At 29.1% G+C, this 23,412-nt stretch overlaps 1 protein-coding gene across 1 annotated transcript; it reads right to left on the bottom strand.

The window, feature by feature from the left end:
• Positions 1-19,109: 19,109 nt before the first annotated feature.
• Positions 19,110-20,252, bottom strand: LOC123298481 (mucin-21-like). The gene has a single exon (XM_044880493.1). It carries the CDS (start codon positions 20,222-20,224, stop codon positions 19,118-19,120), a length of 1,107 nt encoding a protein of 368 aa, XP_044736428.1. The 5' UTR covers positions 20,225-20,252; the 3' UTR covers positions 19,110-19,117.
• Between the last annotated feature and the right edge of the window lie 3,160 nt (positions 20,253-23,412).

Here is a 23,412-nt window from a genome sequence, read left to right as displayed (position 1 = left end):
AATCAAAGCACATGGAAACGTTATCGAAACGTGAGATTTGATCGAGTGAATTTAAAGGTAAGAGTGAGCAATGAAGTTGATGATTTTAACAGAATCTATGTGGTCAAATAATCCAAAATTTGCATTTTTCGAATGCGCGACTTTCAATGAGCTTTGCTACGGCCATATGTCATATATATTGACATGAAATAGATCGAATAAAAAAAATCGTAATATCTCATACATAAGTTGTTTAAATTCAAACTTCTATCATTTTAAATAAAAAAATAAACTTTCGTATTTTACCCGTTAGCTTTAGTATATTCCGCAGTTTCATCCTTTGTTATTTCATACGTTATTATTTTTATAATAATAATGTTTAAAAAAGTATTTTTTATGTGTTATAATGATATTCTTTAGAAAAAATTCACACTTTATTATTCTGAGAAAGTTGCCGTTGAAAATAACTTTATATTAAAATAAGATTCAATTTTCATTTTAAAATTTTTATCATAACACACGCAAGTCTGTAGACTATATAACGTAAAAAATATGTGTTTATATTTTGCTTGCCTTTTAATCAAAGTTATATTTATTAGTAAAGATAAATTTTTCAATAAAAAAATTTTATCCGTCACCCAATTATTACAATAAAAGAAATCGCAAGGGAAATTAAGTTTAGATTTTCGAATTGTTATGTAGCAAAACAGTGCGTGCTAAAATTAAAATGCAACTAGCACTTTAAGGATGGTTTTCAATTTTCCCAAACTTCGGTTTGTGTATGATATTTTGAAAGTTTAGTTTCCCGCAATATCAGATTTAATTTTTCGGTGGAATCTTTCTATAGGTCCAATCATTAAACTAACCCGATTTTAAACCTTTTTATCAAAATTACCCCATCCACCGAGTTTCATCAAATTGCACAACAAAAACTTTTTTGGGATTTTCTCGATTTTTTCAATGTGGTACCCCTTAAAAAAATTCAAAAAATCGAAAATATTTTTTTAACTTTAATTTCGATAAAACTCAGTATATGAGGTAATTTTGACCTAAAAAGTACAAAATCAGGTGCATTTGTCGACTGGCGATATCTCAGAAACTATGCATCCAACCATTAAATTAACCTGATTTTTATACTTTTTTAAACAAAATTGCCGGTTTTAACTATAAATATATAGCTTCAAAATTATTTCTTCAAATACTTCGTACAATGATTAAATATACTGAGTAAAGAAAACTATATTATGCTAGCGGACCCAACAGACGTTGTCCTGTGGAAACGTAACTACAATTCATTAATACCTATACTACGTTTAGCCTGTCTGCTACACTCATCCCGCTAAACCCCAATTTAACTCCCATTTATTGGACCGGCCTGAGCTTCGACCTTTGGCCTGGCCTTCGGCAGTTGAGCTCGCTGCGCTCGCATATGGCTCTAATAAATGCCTATTGACAATAAAAAATACATAGTACACATAGTAAGTTGTAATATAATGTGATATGATTTATATGCGCTCCCACCATTTAATGAAATTTCATTTTTTTGGTACGGAGCCCTCAAAAACAGTTGTACTGGACCAAAAAAATCTAAACCATTCTCGAATCTCCACGAACACACACAAAAAATTTCATCAAAATCGGTCCAGCCGTCTAGGAGGAGTTCAATTACATACACACACACACAAGAAATATATATATTAAGATATATATATATATATACAACTGCCATTTATAGAGCTGAATGTAAAGGCAGAGAAACGAGCGATTTTCAATACCCTGCCAAAATAAAATCCATCGATTATTTAAAAATATAACATTTTTATAACTATATAACAAACATTTAAAAAAATTAAGAACTGAAGAAAATTTGCTAGGATAATTTATGAGGGTATCCAACGCCACAAGGTAATTGAATGAATGAGTAGAAAAACGAAATGAAAACATGGCCCACTAATTTTCAATGCACCTAACTTAATTAAAAATTTTACGACTATGTCACTTGCTGTGACATGGAGTCGCATTCTATAGGTGAATTCATAATGTAGCATTCTATAGGTGAAATAATTTTTATAATCGGTTCAGTTAAAAATCCTTTCTCAAAAGACACCTACAGTATAAAATCAATATCCTATCGAAATCTGTAACTTCTGTCATTAGCGATTAGTCTTGGCGTCAATATATCAGTCACGTTGCCTAATCCCCTTCACGTTATTTTCCCTCTCTGAAATGTTTCTGTTTTTATATAATTTACACAAGGAATCATTTTGAAAAAAATTACTAAAATCGGAGCTGTTATTGAGTACTCCCTAAGAATAGCTATTTTATGTATTCCTTTATACGACTAATATAGTTTAAGATGGTAAAAAGAACAATTTCAAAAAATTGATGGTATTTCTTTTTATAACCTTTTCAAAATTACACACTTCTCATATACTCTGCAACAGGATAAGATATCTAACTCCATAAATAGCTCAGGTATATGTAGCTCAAGATTATGTAAAAGTATTTACTTTTCCAATTTACTGACCATAATAACAACATGTATTTATGCATGTTCTACAAGCATGTATGTATGTATGGAATAATAATGTTATATTACAGTCTATACAAGAAAAGGACAAACTGAAAAGTCTATGAATGTATTGTAGGTATTTCTAGGTATAAAAACGAAAAAATAACAACAAAAACATGGTACTTTTATATTTTTGAATAAATATATCCTATACAATGAATGTTATTTTATACTCTTGTTGTCTGAACTAAGCTATACTGATTGTTTGATAATAAACGGTCCACCATTAAGAGCTGTCAGATACCATAAAGTACCATTCGCTCAAAAGCTAATAATGATTTTGATCTTCATCAAATTAAGAATATGTAGTGACTCTTTGAAAGCCAACAGGTAACAAATCAACTGGCGAGGTAGATCAGAATACGATCGTCAACCATTATGTCGGCACTCGTGCTTTTACATATATAACAAACAGTTTCAAAAAATTTTTCATCTTGTGTTATGGTCTTGTGTACAATTATTTAATTTTTTCTTACTAAAAAATAACTTCTATAAAACAAAAAAATTGGACAAAAAAAGAAGCTTTAACCTTTTGATCTATATGCCTAAAACAAAGTTGCTAATTTTCTCACAGGTAACAAAAAATGGTTTTTGCCAATTTTGGTTCAGTATATTTTTTTATTTTAGCTACGTTTCGATGAAAATTTTATCTTCATCAGGCATCATATAAAGTACCTAAAACACAAGAAACATTAAACTATTATTTTGCATTGCCATTTTCAGCCAGTAAATTGATAAGCCATCCCAGAAACTTATGCAAAATATTTGCTCGCTTAAAGAATGAGATCTAATCTTGAAAGGTACATTAATCCAAACGGATTAATTGACAATAATTAGTTGACTAATTTAATTAGTTGATTAATTGACAATATCCATTAAGCGACACGTTGAACAGTCACCAATATTTTAGGCAACATTCGAACAAGAATTAGAGGTTTTGGAGAAATTTTTTTATAGCAATACGAAAGAGTTCATGAAATTTTTAGTCATCGCTCTAATAATTTGTTTTGAAAAGGTTGCTATTTGAGCATAAATTGGTTTATATAGATGAAAATTTGTTAAAACATCTTTAGTTTGCCGGATCTTGGCGCTAAAATTCACCAGTTCAAAAGATAAAGTAAAACTTTGGATGGATTTTGGAGATTGAAAACAACTTTAAATTTGTTTTGGTTACCAATAAGAACATGCAAATTCTGCATTTTCCATCCAAAAAAATATTTTGACACCCTGTCCACATGTAAAAATGTATGTTTTTCTGGACTAAGTGTAAACATAACATAAAGTACATTTTACAGTCAGAGAATAATACAACAACAGATTGCATACAAAAATCTTAAAAGTTTGCTTAGTTTAACATGGAGAATTGTGCTATGCGATATAGCAACACAGCATGAACGGACATCACAAACATATAAAATAAAATACATTTAAAAAACATGAAACATAACTTTTTTTTTAAATATACTCGTTTATAAAAATACACTCACTATTACATATAAACATTTCTATAAATAAGTAAGCGATGTTGGAATAACAAGTTCAGTAAAAAAAGAAACAAATATATTTAGAAAAAAAAAGCTAGTGCGAATAGCCCATAAACCTCGGTATACAGACGAAAGTTTGACACATTTAAACCATGAGGAAATTCATAATCTTCCGTTTTAACGAACTTCAATATTTTATACAATTGGGATTTTGAACCATGTTTTTTTTTACAAAAATGGAAAGATCACGTATAAGTTTTTTTTTTTTTTTTTATATTATTAAAAAGTTACAGACAGTTTTAAAAGAACTTTTCAAAAGAGAAACAAAGCGCCCGACAAAAAAATGTTCGTAAAACATCGTTGTGACGTAATAATGTTAATTGAATAGAATGCAATGTATACAAATATAAATTAACATTATGACGTTATACGATCTGTTTCGAACTTTTTTTTTCGGTTGTTTTCATTTCTTTTTTGAAAAGTTCTTTTAAAACTGCCTGTAACTTGAAAATTCTCACTTTACAACGGTCATGACCATCGCAAAGCAGACAAAATTGTTGGTTATTAAGTTTCCAACTGACCAATTGGAAAAGTGCGTCATAATGCGTCAGTAATATACAAAAATAGTCATACGAAATTATTTTGACAACCATTTTTAGTAAGTCAGCTATATACAACAACAAAAATAAAATAAGCAAAATGTTTTTATTGCTAAAAAGTATCAAATAATAAACAGCTATTAAAATACTTGTCGGAAACTAAAAACATGGGGCGCATGAATACATAACTATAAAGAGTGTAATATGCGCCCCATGTTTCTCGTTTCCAACCTTATAAGTATTTTAATAGCTATTTATTATTTTATATTTTTTAATCCGTTATGAAAACATGGTATATCCAAAAAAAAATTTATTATTTTCTAAGTCTCTAGCAGACTAACTCATCGGGAAGTTAAAAATCAATAACAAAATTCCATCCGAAACTTAAAAGTGTTTCCCTCCTCTTTTTCGTTTTTCCTCTTCCTTTTTCACATTTTATTGCATTGTCATCTACTTCTGAGCTACGGTCCAAATTTCAAGTCTCTAGCTCCTCGATAAGTTAGTTTACATTACAAATTACAAAATTCCACTCGGGATACAAAAGCGAGGTAATAAAAACATATTAAAAATAGACATGACCAAATTATTTTTTTAAGTTCATTCATTGTTCAATCGACCAATTGGCTGGACTAAAATTGAAAAAAAATGACTGGACAATTTTAAAGATACATACCATTTCACAGCACTTCAACCAAAAATGATTGTTATATTCCACTCGGGTACAAAAGCGAGATTAAAATAATTTGAGTAAAAATTTGGTGTCGTTTCCTATCACATTCAACAAAGCAAAAAGTACCAAATGTTCTACTTTTGACCAATTTTATAGTCGTTTGACGGATAAGAATTAAAAAACAGAAAATGCATTTTCTTCTAAGGAACGAAATGCTCTACAGCATATTATGGCTCAAAATTGAACTTATAGGAGAACTGTCCATTTTTAAAAGTTGGACCCTCTTGAACGTTGCAATAAACATAAACTTTAAGCCATACTCAACATAGAGGCACAAAAGTACAATGAACAGGATCACTCTTATATTGTACAATCGTTTTAAGGACTATTTAATATCATGTATATTTCACTAGTTTGTCTAATACTTGCATGTTACAAGTTAAAAGAATAAATTACAAACTAAATGATAGTATTCAATTTAATGTTTATTTAATTGTATGTTCAACATATAATTAAATTTAATGTGTAAAATAAACAAATTCGCTGTTAGTTAAAAATGAAAGCATACAAACAATGATGCAATTTTTAATTGCAATGGTTTGAAGTGTAACTGTTTATATCTTCTAATATTCTGTTTTTATCATACATACGTTTTACCAGCCAGCATTGTAAATGTAATGTTAGGAAATTAGACAGATATTGATTTTCTTTTGCTTTAAATTACGATGTAATACGATAATAATATGGTATTGTCCAGGTCAGAGATGAACGAAGTTGAATAATACCATCTGTGTTTCTGGTAAAATTTGGCCCAAAATACTTTGAGTAATATGAATGATATCCAGGGCCGTAACGCGGGTACATAGCGCCGGTGGAAAGTATTTAGGCTACGAGATCGGCTCTATCGATTCTTATTAAAAATTGTATTAAAATTGTAGTTATTATTAATATATTCGTTGTTGATTAAAATGTAGCAAAATGTACCATTTTGGAAATTTTGATAAAACAAGTATGTAAACCTACTAAATTTGGATCACACTTTTCAAATTTATGGTCAAAATTAACTAGCTCTAATATATTTCAAGAATGTGGAGTCCTGGTTCCGGACATCGCAACTGAAAAGAATGACCCAAAATTATTGGGTTTCAAAAAAAATTTCAATATAATCGGATCAAATTTGTCTTTGTTATCAATAAAATCGAATATTTAACTTTATGGCGTCATCAGAAGCCAAAAAATTTAATTTTGCTCTATCATATCCAAGTTTTATCCAATTTTGATAAACCAAGTATGTAACCCTACTAAATTTGGGCCATACTATTCAAATTTGTGGTCAAAATTAACCTAGCTCTAATAGATTTCAAGAATCTGGCGTCCTGATCTCGGAATAAAACACATAAGTGATACCTAGCGAAAAACAGGCATCGCAGCTGAAAAGTATGACCCAAAATTAGTGAAAAATTCCAAAAATTGTGCTATTAGTTCCACGATTAATTGACTGTCTAGAAAATAAATTATTATTTACTTTTAAGTGCAATAAACTATTTAGCATCTTCAAATTTGTATGTAAAACTTAAAACATATATTCATCAATGTAATATGGCGGAAGTGGTGGGAAGAAAAAAGCGATTTATTTTTAAAAAGATCCCTCTCTATTTCTAATTATTAATTTTCCTGCGATTCAACTCTGAGGCAGAAACGAAACTCTCTTCTGTAAAACAGGAGTAATATTTAAATTCCAATAATCATAGTAGCTACAGTCAATACTCGGCCATAGTAAAGGTATTTCATTTTAATTGAAATATTTTAATTTCAATAATTTTATTAATAAATGAAGTGATGAAAATTTAAGAAGAAAATTTATTTTGTTCCGTTTCCAAGCGGACATTATTGTACATTATATTTAAAATTAATATATTAATAAAATATTATATATGTCAAAAGTACAACGTTAAAAAAACATTTAGTTGTTGGTATAAAACTACTAAAAATAAACTGCACATCCATCAAGTGTATAGAATTAAATATTAAATATCATATTTTCTTAAATATATTCCACCAGTTATTATTATTATTTCCTACATGGTCTTTCATTGTTATATTTATACAATGGTAGGTAAAGTATAACGTATAACGTACAACGACGTACGTAAAACATGATGTGTTTGCTGAATATAAGCCAGAGATCGAAATGAACACATGAATTTATTCATGAGAATAAATAAAAATTTACTCCTGTATTTATATAACGTCACAATCCACCAAACATTAGTTTGTGTTGAATGACACACAGTTTTATGTGTATAAAAATACATATCATAACACCAACCACCTCAATCCATAAAAATGAGAAGCAGAAAACTTTTGTTGAAAAGATAAAGTTTTTTAAAATAATTTAAAAGACTTGACTACACACACACACACTTATATATGGTAAGAAAATACCATATTTGTATTTGGCTATAACCAGAATATGTAAGTTTCATCCCCATCAAAAATATAATCCTGTTGAAAAATTCTTGCCTACAGCCAAATCTTTTTTCTACTCTCTTAGTAGATTTCTATTAGTACAAGATCTGACAACGTTTTCAATATTTTACTTAAGGAGGGCTGGATTTCAGATATTTCTTTTGTTGGAATCCGATTGCGATTGCGTTAATTAACGATTTAACGATGGATTAGCGCTGAAACAACCAAATTGCTGGCAAATTAATGTTATATTCTTAAACTATAAAACTAAGTCATTCTAAAATTACTATCACAGTAAAATGGTTTAGAAAGGTTTTTACTTAATAATAAGATTAACATCTGGTGCGGTGTTAGCAACCGCAAAAACTATCTTGCAAATATAATTTGTATTGCTGAAATGTAAATATAATTTGTATTGATCAAAATTGTTTTTAAGTGATTTTTAATTTATCAATTTTTGCAACTTTTTTCGATAGTGCAAACGCAAATTAAATATCCAAAATCAAGCCGTCTTGAAATCCACTTTTCGTGACGTTTCTATCTCTTATATTGAATTTCTATATTTGTATAAAGAAGTAATAATTATAATAGCCATACTTTTTGTTCACGTTTTGACAGATTTTTCTCCAATACATTCTCTTGCAGTCATTTACGATCCTGCATAAAAAATCACTTAAAACTTCTAGATCCTATCTCACTTGAATAATATCTCAGCCTTTCCTCAGGGAAAGCTACTACTAAAAAAAAGACCACGACTGCAGGAAAAAATTATCAACCAAATACCTCCTCTCTCTGTTAATATGAACCATCTCAAGAGTCAAAAATTACGCCTTATAATTTTGTCCTTATAATTTGAATCCTCAATTTCTTTAGATTGTAGGTAGTAAATCAGAGTTTTAAGAGCCATTCCAAGGCATCAAATCAAATCGAATAAAATATTTGAAATGCTTGTCGTATAACATTCATGCAATTAGCAGTACTAGAATAAAATCAAAATTCAACTACAGAGGTAATTCACATTAAATTCTGCTAAATCATCGGGATATAACTACAATACTTTATTATGGTGGACGCAACTTTCACCCGGTCCCAGTAAAGTGAATATTTGTATTTGGTTATACCAGTTGCTGCTATCACTTTAATCTGAACTTACGAGGACTACGGTGGTGGGAGTTTTTGTTAGTTTGTTGGCCTTTTTTTCGGCATACACATATTTCAAGTATGAAAAAAAAAGTACTTTAGAAAACATGAAAGTTTTTAAAAATATTATCCTTCAAAAAACTTTCTAAATATATATTTTTATACGAATTGTATGTTTTTCTTTGTAACACTTTCACATTGAATTCAATAGTAACATAAACAAAAAACAAAAAAAAAAAAGCCGAAAAATAAAATAGTAAAAATTTTAATTATGTAAAAACGACAATGGCTTTACCAACGTATATATACTTTTTCTAAGCATCCATGTGTTTGTTTCCCAACAATTTTTTTGTTTTTTTAAAACCGAAACCTGTCCTCTTGTAAACACTTAACTATTAATTGTAAAATGCCATTTTAATTTATTTTTGAAATAGGTAATAATATATAGTGAAGTAAAAAACACAAAACAAAATTTAAATTTAATCAAACTTTTTATTATAAAAATAAACTTTTCTATTAAATATTAAAATGTTTTTTTTTAACTTTCTGTTAGAAAATAAATGTTTTCACCACGAAAAATGTATATTAAAAACTTTATGATACCTTTAAGAAACATCGATAATCTAACAGCTATATCAGAAAATACAGGATGTTTCATAAATTATATGACAAACTTCTAAAGATTGTACTGGAAAATCAAATCATTATTTTGTTTTTATTTATTTTGTGTTTTTTTGTATAAATATATTTCCAAAATTTAGAAAGGTTTAAGTGATAATGCATTATTTTACAATTTTTAATGTAAACTTTAAAATACTTTTGTGAGTACTTTTACCCAGTAATAAATATGATTCATGATTTCACAAGATATTATGTTCAAATAAAATTATTGTTATTTAAAATTTTGAACATCGATTACATAATTTAAACAAGCTGTGGGTAGAGTCTAGTATGACCCTAGAGGCTCACATAAATTTATCTTCCCAGCACAATTAATATTTATAAAAAAAAAAAACGACTCGAAACGATTCAATCGAATGATATGAAATTTTTTTCGGATCATATTGCCGCAAATACGCTTCGAGCGACACCTGAACAAAGTCGATTTCATTTTTTATTCGCGTGATATTGATAAAGAAAAACTAAAACAAACTCGCTCGATTCGAAATGAATTTCATAACATTCGATCGAGCCGTTTCGAGTCAGGCAAGTTTTTTTTTAAAATTATTTTCTGATTGATATCGCGACATAAAAACACAGACATACATCTTCTCCAAATTGGTGAAGGTAAATGCCTTGTCCAGACCATGAAACTTAAAGATATGTTGAAAATTTCGATTTTGAAAATCGTACCCAATAGAATTAATTCCTATACTGGAGAAAGTAAGTTAATATTTAACAAATACCTTATTAAAATATAGTTTCTCTTGGCTGTTTTTGTCACGGGTATCACGGTACGAAATTCGTCACGGATTCGTCTGCGAATCGACTAGTAATACAGTCTTATATCATATAATACAGAAAATTTTTTATCACTGAATAAAATAATTCGCTTAATCAAGATTCAAGAAGTTATAGATATTACAGCAAAAGGTAATGTCTATCCCGGTTTGTTTTACTTCCTCTAAACCACACATATGTATGTTAAACGTGTTTATGTGTAGATAGGTGTACGATATTACTTCCTAAAAGTTTTGTAGGTTTATATTTTTTTATATTTTACGTGAGAGCATTATTATTTTTTTTTTTTTTTTGTAAATTGTAAAATACCCCATTTTAATTTTTTAAACTTTAAGTGAAATTTTATTGGTACTTATAAGGTCTTTTAAGTATACCGAAATTTCTTTTGCTATCCTAAAAAAGAATTTAAAGCTTACGATATTATGTAGTTCTTTCATTTTTCAATTTAGAGTTAAACTTTTGATCTAAATTTGTTATAGAAAACGTTTCTTGCTTTTAAATATTTTATAATGGTATCCACAATTTTAACGAGAAAATACTTTTAATTGTAATAAAAATTTTTTTATAAAAACAAATCCAGAAACTGACTGCAGTTAATTTTTAACCGACTTATTTTTGTTTTGTTATCAATTCGACTGTAATTTTTTTTTTAATGTTTATTACCTCAGAACTTTTGACTGGGTGAACCGATTTTGATGATTCTTTATCTGTTTGAAAGCTTGTGCTTTCCGTTTGGTCCCATTTAAACTGTGGTAATAATAATTGTTAAATAGATTCATTAATTTTTTGCTATTGCTCTATAACGACACACAAAAAATCTTACATCAGAACAACACAGTATATAAACGAAAAATTTTTGATTTCGTTCAAATAAAGAAAAACATTTCCCAAGTAGTCCATTCATACCTATTTTATGATACTAAAAAAGGAAATCAGAATTCATTAAATGGTACAAAGGAAGAACTTGATTTTGTTTTTGTATAAGCTTTTTTGTACATAAAATAATTATGTACGCATTGATCAACTATAATACAAATTTAATATATTTTTCTATTACAGAGAAAATGTCTTTTTTTCCTGTTTTCTTATTTGTCTATTTCGTAATAGTTTTATTTGTGTGATAGTAAACTACTAAGTTCAATACACTATATCCAGAATATTGTAACTTATTATCTGTATAGATAAAAATAGTATTATACGCTAGCTTATAATTTTATTTACCACCCTATGACGGTACAAGAGATACTATTGTCTAGAGAATATTATACAGAATGTTCAATTTACATCTAGGCATAAAAACATTACAAGTATGACAGAATACATGCGTTAGTAATGCATCTAAGTAAGAGATATTATAGGTGTTATATGAAATTGTAAAAGTGACTTGTATCGTGGCTTATCTGTTGTAGTTCATCTATTCAACTAAGAAACTCCCACTCTCCAAACGTCTTACAACTATCTTAACGCATATCGAAGCTTCAACACATGTTTATAATACCTCTCACTTAGATGCATTGCTTAACTCATGTATTCTTTCACACTCGTGATGTTTATATGCCTAGATGTAAATCGAACATTCTGTATACTCCAGGAATATATAACTATGAACCATTTCTGATTATAAATACATCAAAAAGTTTTTAATATTTTAACTAGTTTTCTAAATCGTGTATGTAGAAGTATTATTAATTGTGTAGTAAACCCAATTGTAAATTAATACATGTTCCTGTCATGTTCAGAATAAACAAACAAAAATGAAGAGTTGGTTTCCAAGATAATTATTGTTCTAACAAAGTAAAGAGTTAATTAACTTGACTCAAGTAAATATTACTTGAAACAAAAGTATAAACCCGACAAAAAATGTTTTTTATGCTGAAGAAAATATTTCTTTAACAACAAAATTTTTTGTTTTTTAAATGAATAAGACTGACGAAATTTTAAGCAGTGCAGAAGCACTAAGGGGCATTTGGAGTATTATTAAGTCAGAGAATGGAATTTTTCATATAATCTCAATACTACACGCCTTGGTAATCTAACTACACAATGTCAAATAAGTTTCTAGGGACGGTCAAAAGTATAAAGCTCACTAATGTAATTATAAATCGTCGATTATACTGAGCCTTTCGTAGTGAAACTCACATTTTTTTAAGCTACTATTACTATTTCTTACAATAAACAATTTTATCATTTCTTACAATAAACAATTTTAACATTTCTTGCAATAAACGATATAAAAAAGATACTTAGCGCAGGGGCTGTGTTAGCTAAGCGAATTCCATTTGAAGAGATTGAAAAAATAACACATTTTTCTGAAAATCAAAAAAAATCTTAAGAGTACTTTTTTGCTTAAAACTGATCATTTAATTTAATAAAATGCAAAATTTTGTACTTTGCGCACTCCCACCCCTTGTTTATCTGTCGGTTTTTGTCTTTAACGAACTTGATCTTTGAAATACGAAAATCCTTCTTGATGCCAAATTTTATTCAAATCGGACTTAATTCATGGGATAAATGAACATTTGAAAATGGAATCAATGAACATTTGAAGAAATTTTTTCCATATTCCATCATCAGTACCAAAGCAATAGCTACATATCCCTCGAAGGAAATTCGCTATTAAAATTGCTTATAGGAAACTATTTATGATGTGCAAAAGGGTCAAATAAGTAAAAACATTAAGCTTGATAAAATATAATAAAAACTAGTGCTTTCTTGAAATTCGAATTCAAAGCGTTTCATTTTTTTCCCTCGTTTTGAATTCACATACAAAGGTAAAAAATTTGTCGAATCAGTGACCAAAATGATTTACTTTATGAAAACGAAAAATTTACATTCACCATAGAAAATGATATTCTTATTAAGTTTTTCTGAAGTTCTATGTAAATTGGGAAAAATTTGCCATTTATATACTATCCTACAATTTAGAATATTCTATGGACCTAGAATGTTTTCAATAATTCATTCACCCATGTTTAATAAAACGTATTCTTATTACAATTTAATACATTGAAAATTTAAAATCGATCAAAAAGTTATGAAAAAAATAAATCTTTATAATGTAGGGTATTTCAGACCACCCGTATTATCCGTCAAAATTTGCTATCGATTAACCAAAAACAGAATTTTTATAGCATTTTACCCTTGATTTACAAAAATTATTAAAAAAAGATTTCAAACGAAAAATAATGATATATGCCAATTCAAGTATCCTCTTCAACAAGGAATAAGAAGTTTTAAGCCTGAGCAAGTGATTATTTCAAAAAATACCTGCCATTTTTTGCTAAAACTAAGATGCGCTTAGCAATTATTTTCAACTTTTGATTTTTTGATAACAGCTGGACATGGAACATACTATATTACACTGCATATTCAAATGCAATCTATAAAAATCTGACTTTTTTACGAAGCATTTTTAGGAAACTAACAAGTATTGTTTTGAAAATCCCATACTTCAATTTTCACAAAATTTGTTGGTTTTTATAAACAGCAAGAATTGTGACTGAAGTCTTGCTATTTTTTTGCCTTTACTCAGAAATTCACTTCGACAGAGCCCACATAAATAACTTTTTACTATTTTCCAAGGGTGAGTTGTCTGGATTTTATATGGCTGATAAGGGCGGGTGGTCGGAAATACTCTGTATATTCCTATACTCATAGGAATATGTTTTATAAAGGATACATATTAAATAAAAAGTTAAAAAATCGATTGAAAATAAATGGAGAATAAAATTAAATTGGACATTTGTAGAATGTGTTTAATCAGCTAGAAGTACTTGTTTAGGGCATCGGAAATAGAAATGTTCCGGCCATTGAAAAAGAATCATCTTTATACTTGAAAAGAACATACATGCATCCGTGTATATGTATGTACATATTTTTTATAGCTAAGCCAAGTTAGCTTAAGCTAAAATCCCTCTAGCTCCAATGACTGAAGTGTATTCACCACGACCATGTTATAAATGGTGAGTATAATAAATGGATGTATCAGTGGATTTTCAAGATCTTTTTAGAAGACACATACATCTAAAGAGTAAATAAATAGCTATTTTAAATAAAGTGTGTTTAAACTAATGATTATGCGATTCTACTGATCAATCTAAGAAAGCTTTCCTTAATTCGCCAATTTCAAAATATAACCGAGGCTTCACGTAATTTTAATTTAAATCAATACTAATAACGAGTGAATGTGTATCCCTATTTTAATCTGACCGTCCAATCTTAATTAAATACATTGCTCAATCATTTTCATCATAAATAATCCATTACTATAATGTTTCAGAGACTGAAAAACAGGGCTAACACTTTTCAGATCTGAAAGGTATTTCTGGCAGATAGAATCTAGTTCAAATACTGTTTGCCGAACTATGTTTATGTGTTTTTGTGAACACTATACAAACTTCAATACTGATATAGAAATTTCGTTATCTATAATAACATTAAATGTTGTCTGTATATCAAATTGAAAGAAAATAATTGATAATTATAATCCATATAGTCCAGATATCATCTATAAGTAAAACAAATGCATATTTGGATGTAATAAAATAGATAAATATACTTAGAGACAATATCGATGCGACTTTAATTTGAAATAAAAATTAATGTTTCGTTATTATTTAGTACATTAACTTTGATCATCATTAAAAGGCAATATTTCTCTTCTTTTTTTTAAAGAAGAAATAGTAAAATATAGTAAAAAATTATGTTTATTTGTTAATCAACAATAAATTAACTGTGCAATATGAAATAAAGTATATCAAAATTTTGTTTGTCAAATTGCATTATGTATACATATTTGAAAAGTTGTTTAAAATTAGTTTACAACTTGGACTAAGACTGGAAAAAGTTTGAAAGTACCTTTTATATAATTTTAGTTTAGTATTTCATTATGTAGCAATCGTTTTGAAATTTGCTGTTGGTTATCAGAAAAATTGTTAATAGAATTTTACTTCTAGTTTACAAAATTTGGAAAATAAGACCATTTTAAACGAAAAAGTTAGAATTGAGGAGTGATCCACTTTCATTTTGATAATTTATGATTGGAAAATGTAAGATTATCCTAGTATAACATCCCTATATTATAAATGTGAAAGTAAGTATGTTTGTTTGTTTGTATGTTTAGCTTTCACGCAAAAACTAATGAATGGATTTGAAGGAAACTTCATAGTAATATATCTCATACATCATAATAACACATGAGCTTTAATTAATAGATATTTAAAAACAAAATTTAATTTAATCTGACATTTTACTACTCCATCTATGATCATCATTTTGAACCATATCTTATCAATTCATGGCTATCTTTTCGGATATACTCAATGAATTATGACTATTTTACACTTTTAAAAAAATTCTTAGCACAGGATCTGCGTTAGCTAGGCGAATTCCCTCAGAGATTGTGAAAAATAACTGATTTTAACCTCAGAGATTGGATAAATAACTAATAGGAACATATATAATACGTAAAATTTTCTTCTTTTTTTATTGGAGATTGAAAATTAGTAGTTTCATTGAAAAGATTCGATAGACCAACAAAAATAAATATAAAACTCATTTAAAATTTTTTTAAAGTTGCTCATGTAAAACGTCATAATTATTGTCAAAGAAAACAAATGGACCATAATCAACGTGAGTTTCTACTTTTAAAAAACTGATGTTGAGCCTTCATACGGCCTTAGAAATGACCTCTAGGATAGAATGTACAGTTGGCAAAATAAAAAAAACTCACAGCTTTTATTTCCATAGAAGTGCTTCTTTTATAGATATTTGGGTAAGTTTTTTAATTTTCGATAGTTCGGTTTTATTTTTGTTTTACATATCGGAATAAAGGTTTGATTTTGCAAAAATAAGAATAAAATAAAAGCGAATCGTTTATTTTCCAACATGTTTTTCATCACGTTAAATAATGATTATAATATTGAACGCAAACGATGACTATAATTACCTATATGTATAATATGTAATGAGTGATACATTAGATTCAAGAAAATTTTTCAAATTTATTACATAATAAAGTAAAAGTAACAAAGTCATTTATTACATACATCTTCACTAATATCTACCCACGGTTTATATTTTACAAATAAACACCATTTACAATTAATTTTAATTTTTGTCATAATATTTCTAATTTATTTTATTTCGTAATGCACTTAATTATAATTATAAAATTATTATTAAAATTTTGTTAATAGCAATAATGCAAAGTGTCTAAAAGGTATGGATATAGAAGCTGGTATCAGACTTCCATGACACTTTTGGATAATAGAAATTGGTTATCATAATTGATTATCTATAAGACAACACGCCAATAAAATTCTGGGCACACAAATTGAGATAAATGACAGTTTTTGATTGCGGTATTTTAAAGAGTAAAGATTACAATTGTCTAACGATCAAAATCGAACAAAGAACTAATAAGCAACTAATACAAGGCTAATATAAATCATAGTGTTATTATCAAAATAAAAAAAAATATACCCTTGAATTCAAGCCAAAAGAAGTTTGCTAGCATATGAATCCCTTAATTTTTATTTCCGATACCCAAATGTGTCTGTTTTTCATGAATTGAGAAATGACAATTTTGGACCGTTTTTAAGGCCAAAAAATATTCTTTTATTATTACTTCGTGTAATAATGATTACTAAGATATTTAAAATTAAAACGCCGTGTTATGTTTTTACGAGTTTTAAAAGGTATATAATCAGTAATTTTGGGACACATTATAAACGACATAAGAACACAATCATTTTCATTACTTTAATAAAACTTTATAATAAAATTACACATTTGTTATAGAAAAAATCAATTTTCCTTTTAAACGTCGCAACAAAATAATGGATTAAGCTTTATTATTACAAAATGTTTATGCGTATGTGTATATGCGCCATTAAAGTAATCCGTTAAATGCTTACACGTACCTAACTTTACGCACTCGTAAAATAATTATGACAAAATTTTATTTGACAAATCTTGAATCTGTTACTGTAATAAGGAAGCATTACTTCTCAATTTAGATATACTATATATGCGAGGATGTAGGATTCAGTTCTTGTGTTTATATAAAACGGATTCGAGGCTGGTAAAGGAAAATCAAGATTTTTTTATTAAACTCTAAAGTATTCAAGTTTGAAATGAATAATGGAATATGGAAGTTCAAAACTGAATGTTAAAACTGAAAGTCCAATATGGCTACAATATTAGCTAAATGGCTTATGTATTATGAAAATAATACGGAAATTTCGTATTAAGTAATAAAAAAAATAAATTTATATTAAAAATTAAAAATGTCTCAAAAAGGAAATCTCTATCTTTTATTTCATATTTGATTACGAAACTCAAGTGACCAAATAAAAAAATTTTAATGCAAAAAATTGTTTAAGGGTTTGCTTTTATCGTAGTAAAAAGTAGATACTATCTTTTTTTTTAAGAGTCACTCATACATGGCTATTTGTTAAAGCTTGAGGCTTGAATATAAAAATTGCGTTGCAAGATTCTACCCGAACAAACATAGTTACATACATACCTTGAGGTGGTCCGAATCATTTTGGATATTTTTTTTGAGCACCTCAAGCTTTTACTAATAGTCATGTATGAGTGACTATTAGTAAAAGCAAAAGTGAGTGACTATTAGAAAAATTATTTTCTTCTTTTTAGTATAATAAAGGCTTATCCTTAAAAAGTGTTTTTTATTTAAATTTTTAATTTAAGACTTAAAAAGGGATGTGTGTAAAATATGGTGGAGGTGATTAGAAAACTAGGACGCGACTACCTTACCATGCATTGCCATCCAAATTAAACGTGTATACACAATTTCAGCTCAATGGCTTGAGGCTAACTGCTTTTAAATTGAATTGCAAAATTCCACCCAGACAAACATACATGCATGCATGCAAACATACATACATACACACATACATACATTGCAAGTTAAATAAAAGCATGTAAGGAATACTCCTGCTAGTTGTATCTCTCATTACCAAATTTTTTTTAATACAACAAAATTATCTAACAAAACTGCTCAATAATGAGATTACCATTATCGCACTTACCTCTTCTCTATATGTACGTATTATACAAAATAACAGAATTTGATAAGCAACGATTATTTTGTACACGTAAGTACAAATAACCATAAAAACAACACAAAATAACCATGAACCATATACACCTCATACCCTTACCATTTACACCTATACCGTCTATAATATTATCTATCTATTATCATCTGTAGGATCTAACATAGGTTTACGGAATGATTTCTAAACTTCCATGAAAATGTAACCGACTTGAAAATAAATTTTCCAATGAGTAGGGAATCATTTTTAATCATTTTGCGCAGTCCCTAAAAAACTACCCTTTCGTTTAATTTCCATCGTGAGCAATCTGAAGATGTCTATTGTAGAAGATGTCAACATTTTTTTAAACTAATATATGGTTAATTTTACGTTTTATTCGTAAAAATTACCAAAATAAGCCATCACAAAACCTGAAAATTTTTAAGATTTTCAAAAGCTTATCTTTATTGAAATCCAGATAAACGCCACGTAACTAACTATGAATTGATATAAGAGAATTTTGAGTTATCCAGATTAAAAAAAAAACACACTCCTATTTTTATTCGTGTATTTGATTACTCAAAATAATTTATAATAACAAGTGGTAGAATTTGGAGTATTCTTCTCCTAAGAATTCTCTGATGAAGACGTTTCTGAAGATTCATATTGGGTAGATCTGAAAATTACGGATTATATGATACTGAAGACGATTCAGTAGTTCGTTTTCGTCCGAGGTTTATTCCAATGTTAATTAGCGACCCTTTCTTTTTTGTCGTGAGAGTAGGCTCTTGAGTTGTTGTCTGAGAAGCAGGCTCTGTCGATGACACTGAGCCGTCTATAGAAGACGTTCCTGAAGGATCGGTAGTAGATGAATCCAAACATGAAGTACATGAATTCTCTGTGGTTGATGCTGAAGGATCTGTAGTAGATGTATCAGAATTTTGTGTAGTAGGCATTCCTGAAGAATCTGTAGTAGCTGAATTTGGAGATTCAGTGGTAGACCCTGCACCTGGGACCGTGGTATCTATAGGATTTCCTGTTGTTGACAATGAATTATCAACAGTAGATATATCTGAAGTATCTGTAGTAGACATTCCTGAAGATTCTGTAGTAGATGATCCTGCGACTTTGGTAGTGGTCTCCGAAGGATTTTCCGTGGTTGTTGCTAAAGGATCCGCTGTAGATGTATCTCCAATGTCCGTAGTAGACATTCCTGGCGAATCTGTAGGAGACGAATCCAAACATTCTGTAGTAGATGATCCTGCAACTTGAGAAGTGGTACCTGAAGGGTTTTGAGTTGGTGTTGTCGAAGGAACCAAAGTCGTTGTATCTGAATTTTCCGTAGTGGACATTCCTGAGGAATCGGTAGTAGAATCTGGAGATTCCGTTGTAGACGATCCTTTAATCGAAGTAGTGGTCTCTGAAGGATTTCCGGTTGTTGATGCTGAAGGATCTATTGTCGATGTATCTGAATTTTTTGTACTAGATATTCCTGATGAATCGGTAGTAGATGAATCCAAACACGAAGTACATGATCCTGCACTTTGTGTAGTGGTATCTGAAGGATTTTGTGTAGTTGTTACTGAAGAATCCATTGTAGATTTATTCGAATTTTCGGTAGTGGACATTCCTGACAAATCTGTACTACTTGAACCTGGAGATTCTGTTGAAGACGGTCCTTCACTCGGAGTAGTGATATCTGAAGGATTTTCTGTGGTTGATGATGAAGGATCTATAGTGGGAGTATCTGAATTTCCTGTATTTAACGCTCCTAAAGAATCCGTAGTCATTGAATTTGAAGTTTCTGTGGTAGATGCCCCTGCAGGTGATTCAGTAGTTTGTTTTGAACCAAGATTAATACCTATATTTATTAGTGAATTTTTAGCAGTGGTAGATAATCCTGTGCCTTGCAAGGTGGTCCCTGCAGAATTTTTAGTAGTTGAGGCTGATGCATCTATAATAGAAGTATCCGAACTGTCGATAGTAGTTTTTTCTGAAGAAGCTGTAGTCATTGAATCTGAATCTACTGTGGTAGATGTTCCTGAAGGTAAATCAGTAGTTTGTTTTGAGCCAAGGTTAATATTTATGTTTATTAGTGAATTTTTTGCAGTAGTGGATGAACCTTGGCTAGTGGTCCCTGCAGTTGATATACCTGAATTACTTGGAGTCATTCCTAAAGAATCGGTAGTCATCGAATTTGAAGCTGTTGTAGCAGATGTTCCTGACGGTAATTCAGTAGTTTGTTTTGATCCAAGGTTAATACCAATGTTTATTAGTGAATTTTTGGAAGTAGTAGATGGCTCATTGACTTGGGTACTAATGTCTGACGGACTTCCTGTGGTTGAAGATGGGATATCTGTAGTAGAAGTATCTAAATCATCTGCAGTAGACATTCCTGAAGAGTTTGCATCTTGGGTAGTCGTCTCTGGAGGCTTTCCTGTGGTAGACATTTCTGAAGAATCAGTAGTAGATAATGGGTCTGTACTAGTCGACCCTGAAAAATCTGTGGTAGACGAATCTAAAGTATCTGTTGTAGATGAGCCCATAGGTATTAAAGTAGACGATCCTACACAAGGGCATGGCGTATTTTGAGCAGTGGATCCTATTGGATTGTCCGTTGTAGAAGACGAATTATTTTCTAAATATTCTTGAAATTTTTCAAATAATTTTTGTATATCTTTTCCAAACTCTGAGTCACATATAGAACCAACTGGTCTACATTCTAAAATTAAATAAGAGAAAACATAAACATTTAAGTTTAAAATAGTTACTTTTCTCTTACCTGAAATCTTCCAGTAAACCAATAACATTATTAAAATTTTCCATGTGTTAAAAATACAACACACAGCCATTATTGGAGTGATATATTGTCACTCCAACAATGATAATGCAAAGCGGTTAACAAATATTATTTCTTTATATACAATTTTAGTGTTATAATTATAATTTTATTATTAGACTAATTTAAATTTTTATTTGGAAAAATTCATCAATTAAATAGTAATAAAAAATTTACCTATTTTTAAGTAATTAATTTAGTAATTAGCATTTATTTTATCAATTTGTACTAACAAATAGGAAGTTTGGTATATATTCTTCTATAACTGATAAAAATGTTGTAAATCAAATTTGACTTTTTGCAAAAAATGCAAATTCTGTGTCAACAATTTTTATTTTTTTTGGTAATACAAGTAGTTTATTGAAATAAACTGCAATAATCTAGTTTTGACTGCTAGTACTAGATATTTTTCATTTTAAATGAAAGAGAAAATTTTTTTTTCATTAATTGATATATGAACTCCTGCCAGTTGCAAAGTACCTTTGAATCATCGCTTAGTAGATATTTTCCTATGAGAGATAGACATACGTTTATTGATTCAAACATTAAAGTTTAAACGCATAAGAAAATATTATTTATTTATCATTGTAAATATTTCTGTTTAATATAAAATTTAATTTAATATAATATGCAAATTTCAAAATGTTTTAATTTTTTTTTTTTTTTTTTTTATTTTAAAAAAACTATGTAATGATGATGATGATGTTGTAATCTTTGCTGAATCAGCTGAAAAGCTGGAGACTATGTTAATGGAACTAGCTACAGAGATTAAAAAAGCGGGGCTATCCATCAATTATAATAAAACTGCAATCATTACCAACGGTACATACAGAAAAATATCAATTGAAGGGTATGAATTGAAATACACCGAAGATTACATTTACTTAGGACAGCTAGTTAGTTTCGTCAACAAGGAAACAAAAGAGGTGCAAAGAAGATGTATTACAGCTTGGAAGAAATTCTGGTCCTTAAAAGAAATTTTAAAAGGAAACTTTCATTGGACAATTAAGCAGAAAGTCATGGATACATGCATCTTACCGGTAATGCTCTACGGATGTCAAACTTGGTCTAGGAAAGACACAACAAACACAGCAATAGGAGTGTGTCAAAGAAAAATGGAAAGAGCAATACTAAATATACGACTACGCGATAAAATAACAAACAACAGTATCCGTCGTAAAACAGAACTTAAAGATGCGGTCTTCATGGCAAAAAAACTCAAGTGGTCTTGGGCCGGTCACATTCTAAGAACGCAAGATGACCGATGGACTAAAAAACTAATATATTGGACACCTAATTACTGCAAAAGAAGGCAAGGAAGGCAGAATATAAGATGGATGGACGAATTTAAACGCTATGCTGGTAACGAGTGGACCAGATTTGCAAGGGACAGACATGCGTGGAAAAATGCCATAAAAATCTTGCCAGCAATCTAAAAAACATAAAAAATTTAAAATTACTTTTCCCTAAAAATGGAGGAGAGGCCCATACCCACTTAGTGGGTCCAGTGGCTAATTATTATTATTATTATTATTATGTAATGATACTGATAAATACTGCACATTGAAAATCGAGTTTGCATCACAAACCATTCTGAAGTTTATTAACGGAAAACCTGTTTGAAAGGCTGATTAGGGGAACGTTTGTTTGTAGATACGTTTCAAAAATATTCGGCATCACTCCGAAAACATCACTCTGTAGACTGAAATGTAATAAAAAGGATGCTTACTGTATGTTTCAACATAATGTTTCAACAAAATATAGATTGTTGGACCAAACATCCAAAAATTTTAAATTTTCAAAAAAAAGAATTTAAATTAAAAAAATTCATGTTCCATTATGTACTATCATTACCGTTTCTTCCATTCTCTTTTAACAATTGTAAGACAATATATCTTGTCTAAGTGGAAATCAGAAAATATGATGATCAAATACAATTTTCAAAAAATAGAAGAAATGGCTTCGGGAAGGTCGGCATAAATTCTTTGTTTTTTAAACTCTTCTAACTTATTAAAGAGAGTGTAAGCACTGATATTTAAATTTGTGTGTACAGGGTAATCCACAAATTAAACCAGTCAATTATTTATTTTCATATGTTTTACATTTAGGTTAGGTTAGGTTAGAGAGGCTGTCCTAGGG

This window comes from Chrysoperla carnea, chromosome 4, assembly GCF_905475395.1.
Source record: "Chrysoperla carnea chromosome 4, inChrCarn1.1, whole genome shotgun sequence".
Taxonomy (NCBI): domain Eukaryota; kingdom Metazoa; phylum Arthropoda; class Insecta; order Neuroptera; family Chrysopidae; genus Chrysoperla; species Chrysoperla carnea.
The sequence above is the reverse complement of the archived record's forward strand: the minus strand, read 5'-3'. Positions and strand labels throughout refer to the sequence as shown.

Coding starts and splice junctions, on each gene's coding strand:
- LOC123298481 (XM_044880493.1), bottom strand. CDS start 20,224: ATGACTACGGATTCTTTAGGAGCGTTAAATACAGGAAATTCAGATACT.